Source organism: Sinohyriopsis cumingii, chromosome 12 (assembly GCF_028554795.1).
Source record: "Sinohyriopsis cumingii isolate HCF-2022 chromosome 12, ASM2855479v2, whole genome shotgun sequence".
In the NCBI taxonomy this organism is placed as follows: domain Eukaryota; kingdom Metazoa; phylum Mollusca; class Bivalvia; order Unionida; family Unionidae; genus Sinohyriopsis; species Sinohyriopsis cumingii.
This window is the reverse complement of record NC_142972.1, coordinates 34,797,931-34,814,640: the sequence shown is the minus strand read 5'-3', so window position 1 is coordinate 34,814,640 and position 16,710 is coordinate 34,797,931. Positions and strand designations below refer to the sequence as shown.

The 16,710-nt window shown below is 38.9% G+C and overlaps 1 protein-coding gene across 2 annotated transcripts in view; it reads left to right on the top strand.

Moving 5' to 3' along the window:
- Positions 1-633: 633 nt before the first annotated feature.
- The window catches only part of LOC149786237 (uncharacterized), a 31,003-nt gene continuing 14,926 nt past the window's right edge, over positions 634-16,710 (top strand). The window contains exons 1-4 of one of the 2 annotated variants that reach the window (XM_089976608.1): positions 634-1,146; positions 13,840-14,013; positions 15,272-15,490; positions 16,354-16,485. In XM_089976608.1, coding sequence (XP_089832734.1) covers positions 1,092-1,146; positions 13,840-14,013; positions 15,272-15,490; positions 16,354-16,485 — 580 coding nt within the window. In that variant the 5' untranslated portion in view covers positions 634-1,091. The remainder of the gene's footprint in view (positions 1,147-13,839; positions 14,014-15,271; positions 15,491-16,353; positions 16,486-16,710) is intronic. The other variant, XM_089976607.1, reaches the window with a different exon arrangement.

The following is a 16,710-nucleotide window of genomic DNA, read 5'->3' as shown; positions in this document are numbered from 1 at the left end:
TCTAAGTACGTGTGCATTCAAGCAATATGCCAGTGACGTAAGATTTTCTAATATTAAGTAAGTTGGTATAATTTATATCGGTGTCAGCACAAAAATGTAAAACAGTGTTCAAACTGCCATCCAGTAAGATGGACTTGCAATTATTCCAAGTCATCTTCGCGGCTAATCGCAGGTAATTTCCAGAACAAACTATAATAACAAATACGAAAATTCCAATAAGTCCAGTGGCTACTATATTTAATTCATATCTTTGTTGGGGAAAACAAACGTAAAGAAAAAAGTGCCGCCGTCTTTCCGGGATTAGGGGTGGGGGTGTAGTGGCAGAACAAGTAGATCAGATTATCTATTTGAACCAAAGCCGGGCGTTTGATAAATTTACATGTCAAACGGATCCTAATTAAAGTTATTGCAAAATTCCTTCCTGCATGCAGATCCCGTAGATTTAATAGCACTGAGAATCAATCAATACAGGACTTTTAGAGATCTTCGATGGCAACGTAGATTGACATCACATGGTCTCATAAATATTCACGACAATGCACAAGACATGTCTGGATGCACAAAAAAAGCAACAGCTGAGCGGGGGCCAATAAATGACTAAGTGCAACTTGGCTCCGCTCTTATGCAATGCGTTAGAAACTTAGCTACACATAAATGCGTACAGTTCGGTATTACACGGGTGTTACATTTAATACTCGGGATGTTTTCTTCGAAATTAACGCAATTCTGTATTCCACGTAACGGAAATATGCTATGCCTTAAGTCGAATTTTCAAGGACATCGCATGATTGAATTATTTAAGACACTTTTAAATCTTCCAGCTCTTCTCTGTGTAACAACACTTCCTGGTAGCTTATTCCAAAGACGTCATCACTCGATTTAGATCTTGCTCTTTTTATTGCACGAACTCTTTCCTTCCCAGGATTCTGCACGTTCGAATCTGTAAATAGCACGAGGGATTTCTATGTCTAATTTTAGATGTACTGGATATACCAATCACTGACGAACACATCAGTTAAATATTGGGTGTTTTCACTCAAGTCAGTATAAAGCACCATTTGCAGATAGGGTTATTCGTGAGCAAACCTAACATGGATATGGACTGTAAGAGCGTCATATTGTTTCTTTCAGTCATACAGGGAATAGGTATTCTCTCTCTCTGTCTCTCTCCCCTCTCTCTCTCTCTCTCTCTCTCTCTCTCTCGTTTTAGCTGAAGAAAGGTCATATCGGACTTTATGGTAAAATACAGGCGACTGTCACTGTCTTTAACGTGGTTTTACGTGTCTATTCTGAAAAATGTATCAGGTTTTAATGATGATGATGATGATGATGATTATTATTATTATTATTATCGAAAATCTGTATAAAGGTATAACGTTTCTAAAATTGTCAAAACTTGCCGAACCCTATTTGAGCATATGTTCAAGCTCATGGCACTCAGCATTGAATCATGTTCACTTACAAGTGTGGAATTACATTATTGAAATCCGAGGTGCACGTTTGCTGTCCATGATTGTACGAATACTATATGTGACCATGAATGAGTACCCATTTTCTCAGCAATCTCATTGACTTCTGGCGTAGTTACTGACATTTTTTTTTAATGTTCATCTTCAGACTATTGAGGTGACATCCGCATGCATTTATTTTTATTTTGAAGGAAAATGATTTATTTAATGATGGCACTAAAAGTGCAGACCTAAAACCAGATGTGTCCAATCGGCAGCCGTTTTGAGAATATGCATTATAGTTAATACTTATTCCATTTTCTGTATTGCTGTCTGATAATGTTTTATGTATCTACCATAATATGTGGCTATCGTATTTAACAATGTTATTGTAACCATGTAAGGGGCCCCGTGTGGCCGAGTGGTATAAAGCGCTCTCTGTTATTGATCACTGCCATTTCACCTCTGTCTGCGTGGGTTCGAGTCTAGGATTCGGCCAATGTGGGTATGTGAGAAAGCTTTCCAGTAGCATCTCGTGGGTCGGTGGATTTTCCCTGGGTTTTCCCCGGTTTCTTCCTCTGCCATGCATAGCCTACCGTGTGCTGAAAAATGGCGCTAAATCACATAAAAAACAATAGCAACCACGTAATAGGAATGTTTTAATGTGATGTTAATTAGCAACGAGGAACTTTTCTTGCTCACGTGGTCTGCGACCTTAAACACAGTATCTGTTTTGGCCCTCAGCCAGAAAAGATTGGACTTCCCTGCCTAAAACATTCAGAACAGATAAATCGCACATCGGGCCTCTATAACTACAGGTTTAGGTATGTTTTCTTAATGCTGTATATAGTTGTGGTTTCGATAAATTTATTCAAAGATAAACCTTTGGAATTGTTGCATTTTAATACATATAAAATTCCAATTATGTTTTGTGTCTATTCCCTTCTCCTTTTCAAACAAGTGTCAGTTACTAGAAAGCCTATGCGTTTGGGTAGCTGTCACACAGTGCCATACAATTTTATGTAGATATCCAGTTTCTTGACCCAACACCATTGTAACGTCTCCCTCTTAGTAACAGGGGTGATTAATTGGATTTGGCTGGTGTTATCTAGAGGATGACTCCCTCAATATTATAGCCTGGCGGGAGTGAAAGAAGAATAGAATTTCAACAGAGAACTGAGCGAGAATACTGGGAAGAAATAAAACAATACAAGCCCCTTTGACAAGAAAATAACAAATTGAATCAGAACAAATTAATAACGGCAATTCCAATTGAAGTTTGAGTATATCAATAGAATTTAACAGGAGTGTCCAATGTGGATTTACTTCATCATCATAACGAGAGGTCAAAAGAGCGCAATGTCCACAATTCCTATCTTGACCGTAAAACAACGTCTCCTATTTCATCCTTCCTAAGCTCTATGCTTTGCCCCTTCATGGACTTCCTGGTCCTTTCATTCTGACCTCGTCCTACTTTTCATCGGACTTCTGCCTTCAGACTGTCTCGTCTCTCTCCCAGAAAGCTGTTCCTTAAAGGACCAAATTACCCCATAATTTCTGTATACCTCACTCTCTAGACGTACATTAAATTCCTTCACGTTACTCAGAGCATGCTGGCTATCCACACACTGCGTAAAGTCTGACTGAGTACGGTAGGACATAGACCTCGCTTCCAGCGACAAGTCTTAAATTACCACGTGAGCGTCTATCGAATACTACCGTATTCTATATATATATGCTACTACATGTTCGATTACTACTGCATGAAATTCACAAATTGTAACTCACAGCAATCTTTAACCTACAAGATTATTCAAACATTATAAAATCAGATATAATTTGATAAGTATCGTTAACTCAAGATGATCTGTATCTTCCTAACAAACAAAGGAAGTTAATTCATATAACCCTATGAAATCCTACACATATGAACATTTGGATCGCATGCAATTAATTTTAAAATGAACTAATAACTGTAAAATTAAAAAATAAATTGCATAACAAATCTAGCTTCAACATATTTCCATGAAATTGAATAAACGACACATAATATCGAAACCTAGTCATAGAAACACATTTGCATAAAACAAACAATCAAATAATAGAATATTACGTGAAACAAAAATTGTATACCTTATTGCTGTTCTCTTTCAGAACTTGTGCGTCCTAGCACTAAAACCTGTCTTTCTTTTTACAAGACGGCCACCTGGTCTCTTTCTTGTTTAACGACGAACGCACTATTTTCATTAGGCCTCCCCGGAGTCAAGTCTCTTTTCCTCTTTCATGAAATTTCAGACTAAAGAATTTCTAAGATCGTCACTTTAAAAGTGTACGCCTGAATTTATTCTGCCCAATCGTAGGCAGCGGTCCCTAATTATCCCAAATAAATAATTCCTTTCATCAGATTAGACAGCTCAGAATCTGTGAAAGACGGTGCATACCATTTTCTCTTTGGAAAAATGATAATTTGACACAGGCTCCTACCAAGTGATTAGGGTTGGTAGCTCAAATGTTTACTTTCTAAGGACCGTGTTAAGATAACCCGGTCAATTTCACTGAGTTGGAGTTTACACTGACACGGGGGAGATGAACGAGGTCGAAGTGACCCTTCACAAAGAATCTTCTGGCTTAAATGAGATAAAATTTTAATGCTCAATGCATTCAACTTTAAAGTTCACTGCAATTAAAAATTCGTTACTTCACAAACATCTATCTTAATTTAAGAAAAAATTGTATCGGGATTTTTTTCTTCAGTTTCTGACATGGCATAATGTCAGTGTTCTCGTACAAGGAAAATTAGCGAAGTAAATCCATGTAGTCTGATATTGGCTGTATTGTGGAATACTTCTGCGTCCGTCGTCTGCTTCCAGATGTTGTGTTGTCGATCGTCAGCAAAAACAAGTATTACTTGAGTAAATATTGTGAAACATTGTATATAGTTTCATTCTGAGGTCGATTTGATCCGAAATAAAAATGGCGCCCTTCGATCGAAAATCCAATATGGTCGTCATGGTGGCCATGTTACAAATCTTGTTATCGCTACTACTCCTGAACAGATGGTCATATCGATGAGGGGTTTTGATAAACAATTTCCTATGGCTTAATAGATAATCCCAAATAAAAATGGTACCGATCTTCCATCATGCCAGCAATCTTGAATTTTTGTTATCGCTACTTGAAATTTTCTCCTTGAAAAGACATGACCGATCATGAATACATCACCGATCATGGCAGTATTGCGATTTGATACGCACTGCAATTTGATTCTTAATTAATCATTATCATATCGATATGGGGGGGGGGGGAGAGTTTCTAAACGTCTTTTCATGGTATTTAGATGGTTCTAAATGAAAATACTGCCTTTGACCACGGTGGCCATCTTGAAAATATTGTTATCACTCCTCGTCCTTAATGAATAATTATATCGATAGAATGTATTACTAAAGACTTCAAATGACATGTGAATGGTCTGAAATTAAAATTCTGCCGATCTGACGTCCAGCATAGGTTTCATAGCCGCCATTTTGAAAACTCTTGCTATGTCTGCTTTCAAATAGACATGTCGTTTCCATTAAAATTCTTTGTATAGTATACCATTTGTCATAGGATGAAGCCGGGTTGGCACTGGATTAGGGAAGACACCAAAAGCAACTGCGTTTACAAGATGTTTATTTATAAATGCAATTTAAATATAACAAATCTGACACCATTATAATCAAAAGATAAGGAAAATTATAAAGTTCCTAACATGGAACTATCATCAACAAATAACTCCAACGAGAGAAAACAAAACTCCAACATTAATTTAACGAATGTAATTTCAAAACAAACGTGAAATCCTATCACCGACCAACAAAATAAAAGTGATCTACACCTCAATATAAAAAGTCTTTAAGGTATCGTTCAGATAACGATTTAGAAAAGAATGTAATTATGTATCGTTCAAATAACGATTCAGAAAAGAATGTAATTATGTATCGCTCAAATAACGATTAGAAAAGCAGTGCAAATTACGAACCTATCGATCGTAACCAGATATTGAAATAGGAATGAATGAAATGATGAACCTATCGATCGTTCACACAACGGCATTGCAATAGGAATGAATAACATTATAAACCCATCGATCGTTCACACAACGGCATTGCAATAGGAATTAATAACATTATAATCCTATCGATCGTTCACACAACGGCATTGCAATAGGAATGAACAACATTATAAACCTATCGATCGTTCACACAACGGCATTGCAATAGGAATTAATAACATTATAAACCCATCGATCGTTCACATAACTGCGTTGCAATAGGAATTAATAACATTATAAACCTAACGATTGTTCATATAACTATACGAATGAATGAAATTATTAGCCTATCGACTGTTCCCACAACGACACAGCAATACGTGTTATTAAGAACTTATCGATCGTAAACCGATACCTAAATAGGAATATGAATAAATGAAATGGTGAAATGATGAACCCTATCGATCGTTCATATAACGATAGTAATGAATGGAATGATGAACCTATCGATCGTTCATATAACGACATAGCAATAGGGATGAATGACATTATGAACCTATCGATCGTTCATATAACGACATAGCAATAGGGATGAATGACATTATGAACCTATCGATCGTTCATTTTCTTGGCATCCGTCCGTCTACGAGAGACGATGGCATAGCTCCAAAGTACGCTTTTGCTTATCCTTCTTTTTAGCTCTCTTTTCAGCTTGCTTTATTCTTCTCTTTTCCTCTGCGTTTTGAACTCCCTGCCTGACAGCTAGACGCCATCTAGAACGGTTGTTTGCACAGCTCTCCCAGTCGTTGACATTGATGTTTGCTGTCTTCATATCCTTCTTGCAAACATCTTTGTAGCGCAGATGTGGTCGTCCAGTTGGTCCTGCACCTTCTGCTAACTCCCCATATAACAGGTCCTTGGGAATGCGACCTGGGTCCATTCTCTTGACATGGCCGAGCCAGCGAAGGCGCCTCTCGCTGAGTATGGAGAACATGCTGTTCATGTTGGCGCGTTCTAGAACCTCTGTGTTGGGTACTTTGTTCTGCCACTGGATGTGCAGAATGCGCCGCAGACATCTCAGGTGGAAGCTGTTGAGTTTCCTCTCGTGTCTTGCATAGGTGGTCCATGTTTTGCTGCTGTAGAGAAGTGAGCTGAGCACGCACGCTTGGTAGACACGCAGTTTGGTCTTCTCTGTGAGGTTGGGGTTGTTCCAGACCCTCTGGTTAAGTCTGGCCATCACTGCTGCTGCCTTGGCAATCCTGCCGCCCACCTCAGAATCAATGGAGAGTGAGCTGGAGATGTTAGACCCGAGGTATGTGAAGTTCTAGACAACTTCCAAATTGTACCCATCGATGGAGACAGAGGGAGGGGAGTCTGTGTCCTGTGCCATGACATTTGTTTTCTTCAAACTGATGGTCAGTCCAAATTCCTTACATGCATGGGAGAGGCAGCATACCAGCTGCTGAAGTCCATCTTCCGTGTGTGATGTCAAGGCTGCATCGTCGGCAAAGAGCAATTCACGGATGAGTACCTCTGTGACTTTAGTCTTAGCACGGAGACGGGTGATGTTGAACAGCTTGCCGTCAGCCCTGGTATGGATGTACACTCCCTCGCTGCAGTCCTTGAATGCGTACTGGAGAAGCATGGAGAAGAAGATGGCAAAGAGCGTCGGTGCAAGGACACAGCCTTGTTTGACTCCGCTAACGACTGGGAATGCTTCAGATGTTGCGCCATTGAAGCACACTGTGCTGTGCATGTTCTCGTGGAACGACATAATGACAGCAAGCAGACGTGGGGGGCAGCCGATCTTCTGCAGGAGTCTGAAGAGTCCACTCCGACTAACCATGTCAAACGCCTTCGTCAGGTCTATGAAGGCAATGTAGAGGGGCATCCGCTGCTCGCGACACTTCTCCTGCAGCTGACGTAGTGAGAAGATCATGTCTACAGTTGACCTGCCGGCTCGAAATTCACACTGGGATTCTGGGTAGACGCGGGAGGCTAGGATCTGCAAGCGTGCCAAGGCAACACGGGCGAAGGCCTTTCCGACGATGCTGAGGAGGGAGATGCCCCGATACTTGTTGCAGTCGCTACGGTCTCCTTTGTTTTTGTACAAAGTGACGATGTTGGCATCACGCATGTCCTGTGGGATGTATCCCTGTTCCCAGCAAAGGCAGAGGAGTGTGTGTAGGGGCTGGAGAAGTGCTGGTTTTCCGCTCTTGAGGACTTCAGGCGGAATGCCGTCGCTTCCAGGAGCCTTCCCACAGGCAAGGCAATCGATGGCTTTTCCGAGCTCTTCCAGGGTGGGCTGTGTGTCTAGCTCCTCCATGACAGGCAAGTCTGGAATGGCGTCCAGGGCAGTTCCAGTGACATTGTTTTGGGTTGCATATAGCTCAAGATAGTGCTCAACCCATCGCTGCAGTTGTTTCCCCTGGTCTGTGATGACTTCGCCCGTCTTGGACTTGAGGGGGGCGGTCTTGTAGCTGGGGGGGCCTGTCGCTTTTTTGATACCCTCATACATTCCTCTTGTATCCCCGGTGTCAGCAGCTGTCTGTATACTGTTGCAAAGGTTCAGCCAGTAGGTGTTGGCACAGCGGCGGGCGGTCTTCTGGGCGTTATTCCTTGCAATCCTGAGGGCTTGTAGTGTTCTGGGGCTAGGTGCAGCCTTGTATGCCAGAAGGGCTTTCCTCTTTGCCTCAGTCACGGGCAGCATCTCCTCCCAGTTTGCCTCATACCAGTCGACATTCTTTCGCTCCCTCTTCCCGTAAGCTGTGATGGCTGATTTGTACACAGAGTCACGGATATGGGACCACTTGGAATCAATGGTGTCATCAGGTGTCACTTTGGTGAGCGCTTCCTTCAGTTTGCTGATGAACTGCTGTGTTTTCTCTGGGTTGCTTGCACAGTAGGTGTTGATACGTGGGTGACCCTTCTACTTGGCGTGGTGCAGCTTCTTGGGTAATATTCGCACCTTGCTGGCCACGAGGGAATGGTCCGTGTCACAATCGGCACTGTGGTAGCTGCGGGTAAGGAGGACACTGGCCAGGTCTGCACGCCTGGTGATGACGAGGTCTAGCTGGTGCCAGTGGCGTGAACGTGGGTGTCTCCACGACACCTGGTGGATCTCCTTGCATTTGAAGAAAGTGTTTGTCACACATAGGCTGTGGGAGCAGCACATCTTCAGCAGTCGCTGACCATTCTCGTTGATCTTGCCCCTTCCGTAAAAGCCGAGACAGGTGGACCAGGCCTCATGGTCAGCTCCCACTCTAGCATTGAAGTCTCGTAGTAAGTAAATGCTTTCATTGTTGGGGATACTGGATATTGCCTGATCCATAGCCTCATAAAACTTGTCTTTCTCCTCGTAGGTGGAGTAGAGGGTTGGGGCGTACACACTGAAGATGTTGACCGGGCCTAAGGATGTTGACAGCCGGAGGGCAAGGATTCTCTCAGTACCTGATGATGGAGGTTCAATGAAGGCGATTAGCGTGTTCTTGACGGCAAAGCCTACACCATGCTGCCTAGGTTCATCCAAGGGCTTCCCCTGCCAAAAGAATGTGTAATTGGCTTCCCTGATGGTGCCGCTGTCAGCCAGTCGGGTCTCCTGGAGGCAGGCAATGTCGATGTTCAGTCGGGAGAGTTCTCTGTCAATGAGAATAACAATAGGAATGAATGACATGAACCTATCGATCGTTCATATAACGACCTAATAGGAATGAATGACATAAATGCAATTGTGGAAATAACATGGAACACTACAACTATCTTGGCGCCCATTTGACGACCAAGATGTTAACGCCGGTTCCACGCGCTCTAGTAAATGGCCAGAGAAGCACCCACGCATGGTCCGCTCCTCTCAGTCTGCTGAAGGATCCCTCACATCATAGACCCGTTGGTCGCAAAGACCTGTTCCCTCGCACCGAGAACACCAGTCCACTCTTCCGACCTAACGTCACCAAAACACAGCGTATACGTCACAGGAACCCCCACAGAGTTCTGTGACTTCACATCAAACGATGTACAAGGCATGGCAGGCATCTATAAAGCAGTTCTATAGCTGGTGACTCCACATCAAGCATGGCATTTAGGCAGCTCTACAGCTGGAGATTTGCTCCTGTAAAGGGGTAAGCATCCTGACAAGACTTGGCGTAATGTGATTTGTTTATCAAGAATTTGCACTATATGTACACTAGCTGTGACATATGCGCAGCTAGGTACTTACTTTCCCCGCTGCAAGCCATTTGTTCGTGCAGCATGGTCTGAGTTTCGCTCAGGATTTCGAAATAACTAAGCCGAAAAAATATACCACCCTATTGTGAAGGGACATATTTCTGGCGATCTATGAATAACACATTAGTTGAGACCAGAGAACAATTAACTATATTTATGGGGACAGGTACATATCACATCGCAATACTGCCTTGATCGGTGATGTCTTCATGATCGGTGATGTCTTTTCGAGGGGAGAATTTCATTCTTAATTAAGCATTCGTTTATTTAGCCAACATAAGACTGGTGGAGACAAATGCTAACTTCGATTCCATAGTGTAAACGTCAGGATTGAAAGATCGCAGAACACTCAAACTACAAGGTCAATTTGATCCCGACTTTGGCGCCTCTGGAAAAAGGCGGCATATATCTTTGAATCTGATTGGTTACGCTAAATAAGGGGCGTGTTTCTCCATATTAAATTTCCTAGTTTTAATATCGCCACATCGAAAATTTTAATCAGTCTAAGCTTTTCTGCAATAGAAAACAAGTGTAGAAGACGTCAAGAATAATTTGGGAGAAATTCTCTCGTAAAACTGTTGTCGAGAAAAACCGACGAACAAATTTGGCGATAGAAGCGAGAAACGCTGAAAGCTCTAAGGGAGAAGATAGCTCCTGCGACGTATTATCTCTGAGACGTATCCTGAGGCGTATCCTGAGACGTATAGTGAGACGTACTTATCAAGAGATCCAGGTATCTGTGAATCTGCGTGCTACGCACAGAGTGAGGACCGAAAGAGGCAAGACCGACGGAAGTCGAATGAACTGCTACAGTGGAAGTGGAAGTGGACGGAGAAGCAAGTTATGCAGTTGTACAAGGCATTGACTTCGATTGTTCGCTCGATCCTATGATGAACTAAATCTATCAGTGAAACAGATTGGCTACCTTATTTAAATATATTTGTGTTCTTTGTAATTCAGTGAAAATTTTATTTCTAGAAGCTGAGTATATTCCTGATGTAATGAATTCTCACAATTGTTTTATGTAATTGATTAAATTGTTGTTTACATGTACGGGGGCTCGTGTTGGTCTGTTCTATATCTCTGCTCAGATCTCTATCTATTCCACCTATAAGTTTCACCATTTATATTTGTATTTACTCGAACCGGGCAATAACATCGAGGGCGGTCAACCTCTAGATAACGAGAACCAAATTAAGCGGACACCTTGAAAGAAGGTACAATCCGTCAACCCACACACCTCTTGCAAGAAGAGGGGACTTTGTGTAAGTGTCCTACAAAGTGGACCGTAGGCACACACACACACACACACACACACACACACACACACACACACATATATATATATATATATATATATATATATATATATATATATATATATATATATATATATATATATATATATATATATATATATATATATATATATATATATATATATGAGAGAGAGAGAATTAATTATAAATATAAACCAAACAGAATGGAAAGTGCTATCTCTGGTCTCTGAATTCTACCAGAGTCTGCTTGATAGGCAGCATTATTATTTAATATAAATAATATTACATTACAGGCTGGAGAGTTTAATTCGTACACTATGGAGATTCGAACTCAGTCCTAGTATTATCAAGCATTCTCGTGGGACGAACACAGAGGTTTTCACTAGAAACACATCTTGCAATTCATAATTGGTCCTTAACAAAAATATCGCAGATTTGGTCACCAAGATGTACGCGCTATTGTGAATAAATTTGAAAACTGAATATATTTGACCTTGGAGTCATGTCAAAGGTCGCTGCATTGATTTTTTTATTTCTGTGAAAATATGAACACAGAGATTTGAACATATTACGATTAATTTTAACCAGACTTTGTATTTTCATGTTTCTCAATAAACATATCGATAGTCAACATTCTGTACGTACATGTTAGCGTTTTAAATAACACAAACAGGTATGCTACTGAATCCTTCATCTGACATCAGTTTTGGGGACATACTCACCCCTTCCAGCCCTCTGTATTTCTTTGCAAAATCTCACATTTGTCCACTCTGGATATGCAGTGGTCCACTTTGTAGGTGTAGTGCTCTTCAAACACTTATAGCTCATTGAAATGTAGCCGACGGGTCTATTGAGACCAACAAATTGTTCTCTGAAATCTTTTAAACAAACTTCTGACATGTATGATATTTGAGAAAAAAAATTAAGAAATGGCGGAGAACAGCTTGTTGGCCCATTGGTTTATCCAGCGTAAAACATTTGACCTAAACGGTGTTTTAAAAACTAATGTTTAGAACATCTGCTTATATAAATTATACGGAATTTCTTGTCTTGGAATTCGACCTTTTAATATTGGTAATTAGTGTGCAAAAGCAGGGCAGAAAATCGTGTGTAAAAAAAAAAATTGTTCATCGTTTATTATGCCAGTGGTTTCTATCATAACGGCTTAGCAGCCTTATCTTCGTAGTCAATATGTATGTCTTAAATACTGCAACAAACATTCTGTGCCATTGCCAACATGTATAATTAATTCCTGTGCTTAGTATGCATCTATCTAGTGCCACCGGTCATCAGGGTCCTTACAAATTATCTTGTTATTGTTTTGGGATTTAACACCATTTTTCAGCGCATGATAGGCTGGCTAGACATGGCAGCCAGTATAACTGGTGGAGGATAAAACCTGTGAAAACACCGTTAAGAACCACCAACCTATCGGAAGCTGCTGGCAAGCTTTCTTATTTACCCACATTTCCCGAGCCCGAGACTCAACCCATGCCGACAGTGGTGAGACTGCATTGGTCGGTAAAGGCTAGCATTTTAGACCACTCAGCCAACCGCGGCCCACAATAAATAATGTAAGACCCCTTTAACGGTATGACTAAAATGCGAAAAGTTACGAAAAGTGCGAAAAGTTACGAAACGTTGCGAAAAGTTACGAAAAGTTCATTTAAAATTAAAGTAAAATAACGAAACAGAGACAAATAGTCATACACATAATTACATCTTTATAAAGGCTATACAACATATCAATGTTTTAATTAATATTTTATACAATTTTATATAGTGCCTTAGTATTAAGCTATTATCATACAAAGTATCTTATGAATCCAATAATTATAGGTTACTAGATTTGTGTGAGAAAATATGAACGAGTTTTTCGAATGGAAATACTTCACGACCTTGGGAGTGCAGTTTATCCATCCGACAAAACGAGTTCATATTTTCCCATACAAATGCATTAACCTTTTTATTATATGCTAATTTTTTTTTAATTCTACCTAATGCATAAGTATATTAACAAAATACACTATAAGAAACAAAGTAACTGAATGTGTGCCATATTCCAAACTAAATACACAAGCGCAGATTCATCATTACAAAACAACAACATTATACTGCGCGCATAATTCCGCCCAGATAAACTTGATCTTAGTCGCGCGCTCGACGCTCGACATAACTTTCAAAGAAAATGGCGTGTCTAGTTAAAATTGAAATTTGGAGTCATATTGTGATTGAATGCGCATTGCAACAACTTTTCCATTTGATCTGGAATGAATAGATTTTGGTATTGCTTTCGAATCTACGAAATTTCGTGATTATAGACTGGATTTATATGTGACATTTCTACACGAAATACATCGAATTGGTTAAAAAGGCATGATGTGACCCATGGGACCTGTGACATACGAAGCATACAAAATGCGATTCATAACATTGCTGTAAGTATGGACTAGGATTAAAATGGCAGTCATAGCATGGAGTTTCGCTAAAAGATCTAAGAAACCAGACGAAATGGAGACAAAGTCACGCTGGATTAGAACAACATCGATCAGAAAGTGAAGAAGGATATCCAAGCTAATAACACATATGGCGTCTGGCTAATGAAATGAAAGTGAACCTTAGAAAAATCCTGTCATCAAGTCCGCTGGCAAACAAAGAGTTTTTTCCGCACATCTTTTATTTGCACTGGCCTACATGTACCCTCTATAATGGCAAAATGAAGAAAAAAACTAATTTCAAGACAGAGGAATCTCCATCTTTTTAATTTAGGAAGCATTGATTTAGTGAAAATTATTACTGCTATTGTTTGTTAATAATCAATGTTAATGCAGTAAAATTTCTTTCTTGCATGTAACAGCTGCTATAAGGATACTAAATAACTTCTACGAAATCCCTACCCTGCATGAAGACACTGATGAGGAGAGAGCTATTGTAGAATTGAAGACAGAAATGCACTGGTCGATCGGATGGTTACATGGCGTATATTGTGAGATAAAAGATAACGAATACAGTGACCTATTCTTTATTGATGGTAATTTTTTCTTTCTTTCAAATCTGTTTACTCCATCTTTTCGAGAATCTGACTGGATATTAAGTTTATTTTGTCTGTCGATACGTGTGTCCTCCATCAATCCGTCCTCCCCGTTAGGACCATAATATTTATTTGAAAACAACAACATGAGATAAAACATGAAGTTCGGGCTTATACTGGGTGTCGTTCACTAAACTTGAGTTGGTGAGACCATACTTTCCTTGGTTTATATAACATTGCCTAGAAATTTTGATTTATCTGTAATCCAAATTACTTTTAAAACTGTTATGGTCAAAATGCAAGCGGTGGCGGCATCATAAAATAGCGTGTCTCGCACGAAAACTTAGTCAATGTGACCTGCTTTTATGGTCTTATTATTTTTTTTAAACGAATGAGCAATGCATTTAAACAGCGATACTTTGTAACTTTCTGCTAAATACCTAACTCTGTTTTAACATTACATGTTCCACTCTTCATTTAACGGTATCTTAGCATGAACACAAATTATGTTCCACTCCTTAGTGGTAACCTAGAATGAACATGAACTCTGCTTCATTTTGAAACATGTTTGTTTACTAATTTGATTATACATTAAATTTCGTAATTAAAACGTGCACATAGTTAATGTTAGAACACGAACATTAGGGTTTAGTAGAGCCGGATTTTCTCCTTGTAAAATTGTACTATATCATTATAATGTAAGATCTTTCTATTTAATTTGGATATACTTTGACCGACTCGTCTTTATTGAATTAGTTGTGGTTGGAGCTTACTGTTGTTAATGAAGAGCTAATTAAAAATGTGATAAACATTCATATTAGCTTTGAAATATTACTATTTTAAACAAAATTTAACATATCTCACTTCTTTAGAATCTGTTGCATTAGCTTCGTACGATATCCAAAATGTCTGCTGGATATATATATATATATATATATATATATATATATATATATATATATATATATATATATATATATATATATATATATATATATATATATATATATATATATATATTCTGTGATCTAATGCCAAATCTGTTTCTTGTAGTCTACTACTTTTTCATGTACCGCAGATTACGATAACCAAAATATAATAGTGACTATTGAGTTGTTTCATCGATGAGCAGTGGTTTCCAGGGTTTATAATTTTTGAAAGATTATAGTTTTTGTGATCTTTGAACTCAGTATCGACTCGTTCTGACGATTGTCCTGTGGCTGTTATTACACTGACACTGTCTTCTTAACGTTTACAGGAAAAACAGTGAAAAAACACGCATGTTCTTCCCCTGGCTGTGGACCCACGTGCTATGCCAAAGGATGCCTAAGTTTTCTGAGACAATCAGATTATGTACTGAAGATAAGATGTGACCAGAGTTTGTTCAACGTTCGTCCCTTTATAACTGACCATGACACTGCTGAAATGCGTATTTCAATTTCCAAGAATCAAGAGCCCGAAGTTTTTATTGACCCAGGTGATATTAAACATTTCTTTCGATGTGCAAGAATAGGAAAAAGTCTAAAAATATGATACTAAAGTGTGTGATAAAATCTATTCATAAATGCTCACATTTAAATATAAGAGCATATATATTCATACAGTAAGTATAAAAGTAAAACGTTTAATTCCTTCGTCCATTTTATATACAATCTTATAGTTAAGTTTGTCCTCTGAACAATATTTTCTTTCGTTTGATGTTTGACTTTTGTACATGGAAATAATTATTTGATAAATGTTATATGTGTTTCCTCTTCGGGAGTTAATTGGTTTCCATGGCAACCAAGTGTTTAACTTCATGTGCTCGAAATGTCAGATTTTTTTTACATGTTTCACCGTAGTTATGTCATAAATCATGACCCGATCTTCCAGGTTAATGTAACCTCTTTTATAATGCAGTAGTTTTCTCTCACAGCAGTTAAAATTAAATATTTCATTAAATTTGACTTTTATGACAGTTAACATGAGGTAAGCCTACTGATGGGCAGAGGAAAGTAACAGTGACGTCATATTCTTTACTTGTAACAATACTTTCAAGGTATAATGTATCTACCCGAAAAAATAAATCAGCCAAGATGATGTTGCGAGGGCGCTTGAAGGAATAAAGGATGAACATATTGCAGGTATCTTGGTGAATGAAACAATATTTATGTGTATGAACTTGTACATGGATGTATTGACTTTGTGTTTTATACACACACACACACACACACACACACACACACACACACACACACATATATATATATATATATATATATATATATATATATATATATATATATATATATATATATATATATATATATATATATATATATATATATATATATCTTGTAGGTGACGTCAGTCTCCTTGCTTCAGAAGCATACGCAAATGGAATCATCGCGAGAGTTTCATACACTGATGTCGAATCAGATGCTGTGACGCTGACGTGCACTGGATCCGATAATTTTCGTCTTTTTCAAAAATGTAGGTTAATTTTAACCTCAAAAATATTGTTTAATATTTACAGTTATTACATGAAACTAAAGTAATACATTTAGCAATAGCATTATGAATATGCAACAGAGAAAATGTTAACTGTACAAACTCAGTTCCTGAATTTGAATGAAGTTTACATAGCTAACGTGTTTCAGGGGCCTCCTAGTCTTTGACTGAAAATAGAATATTTGTTTTCGTATCGGAGGCTTAAGA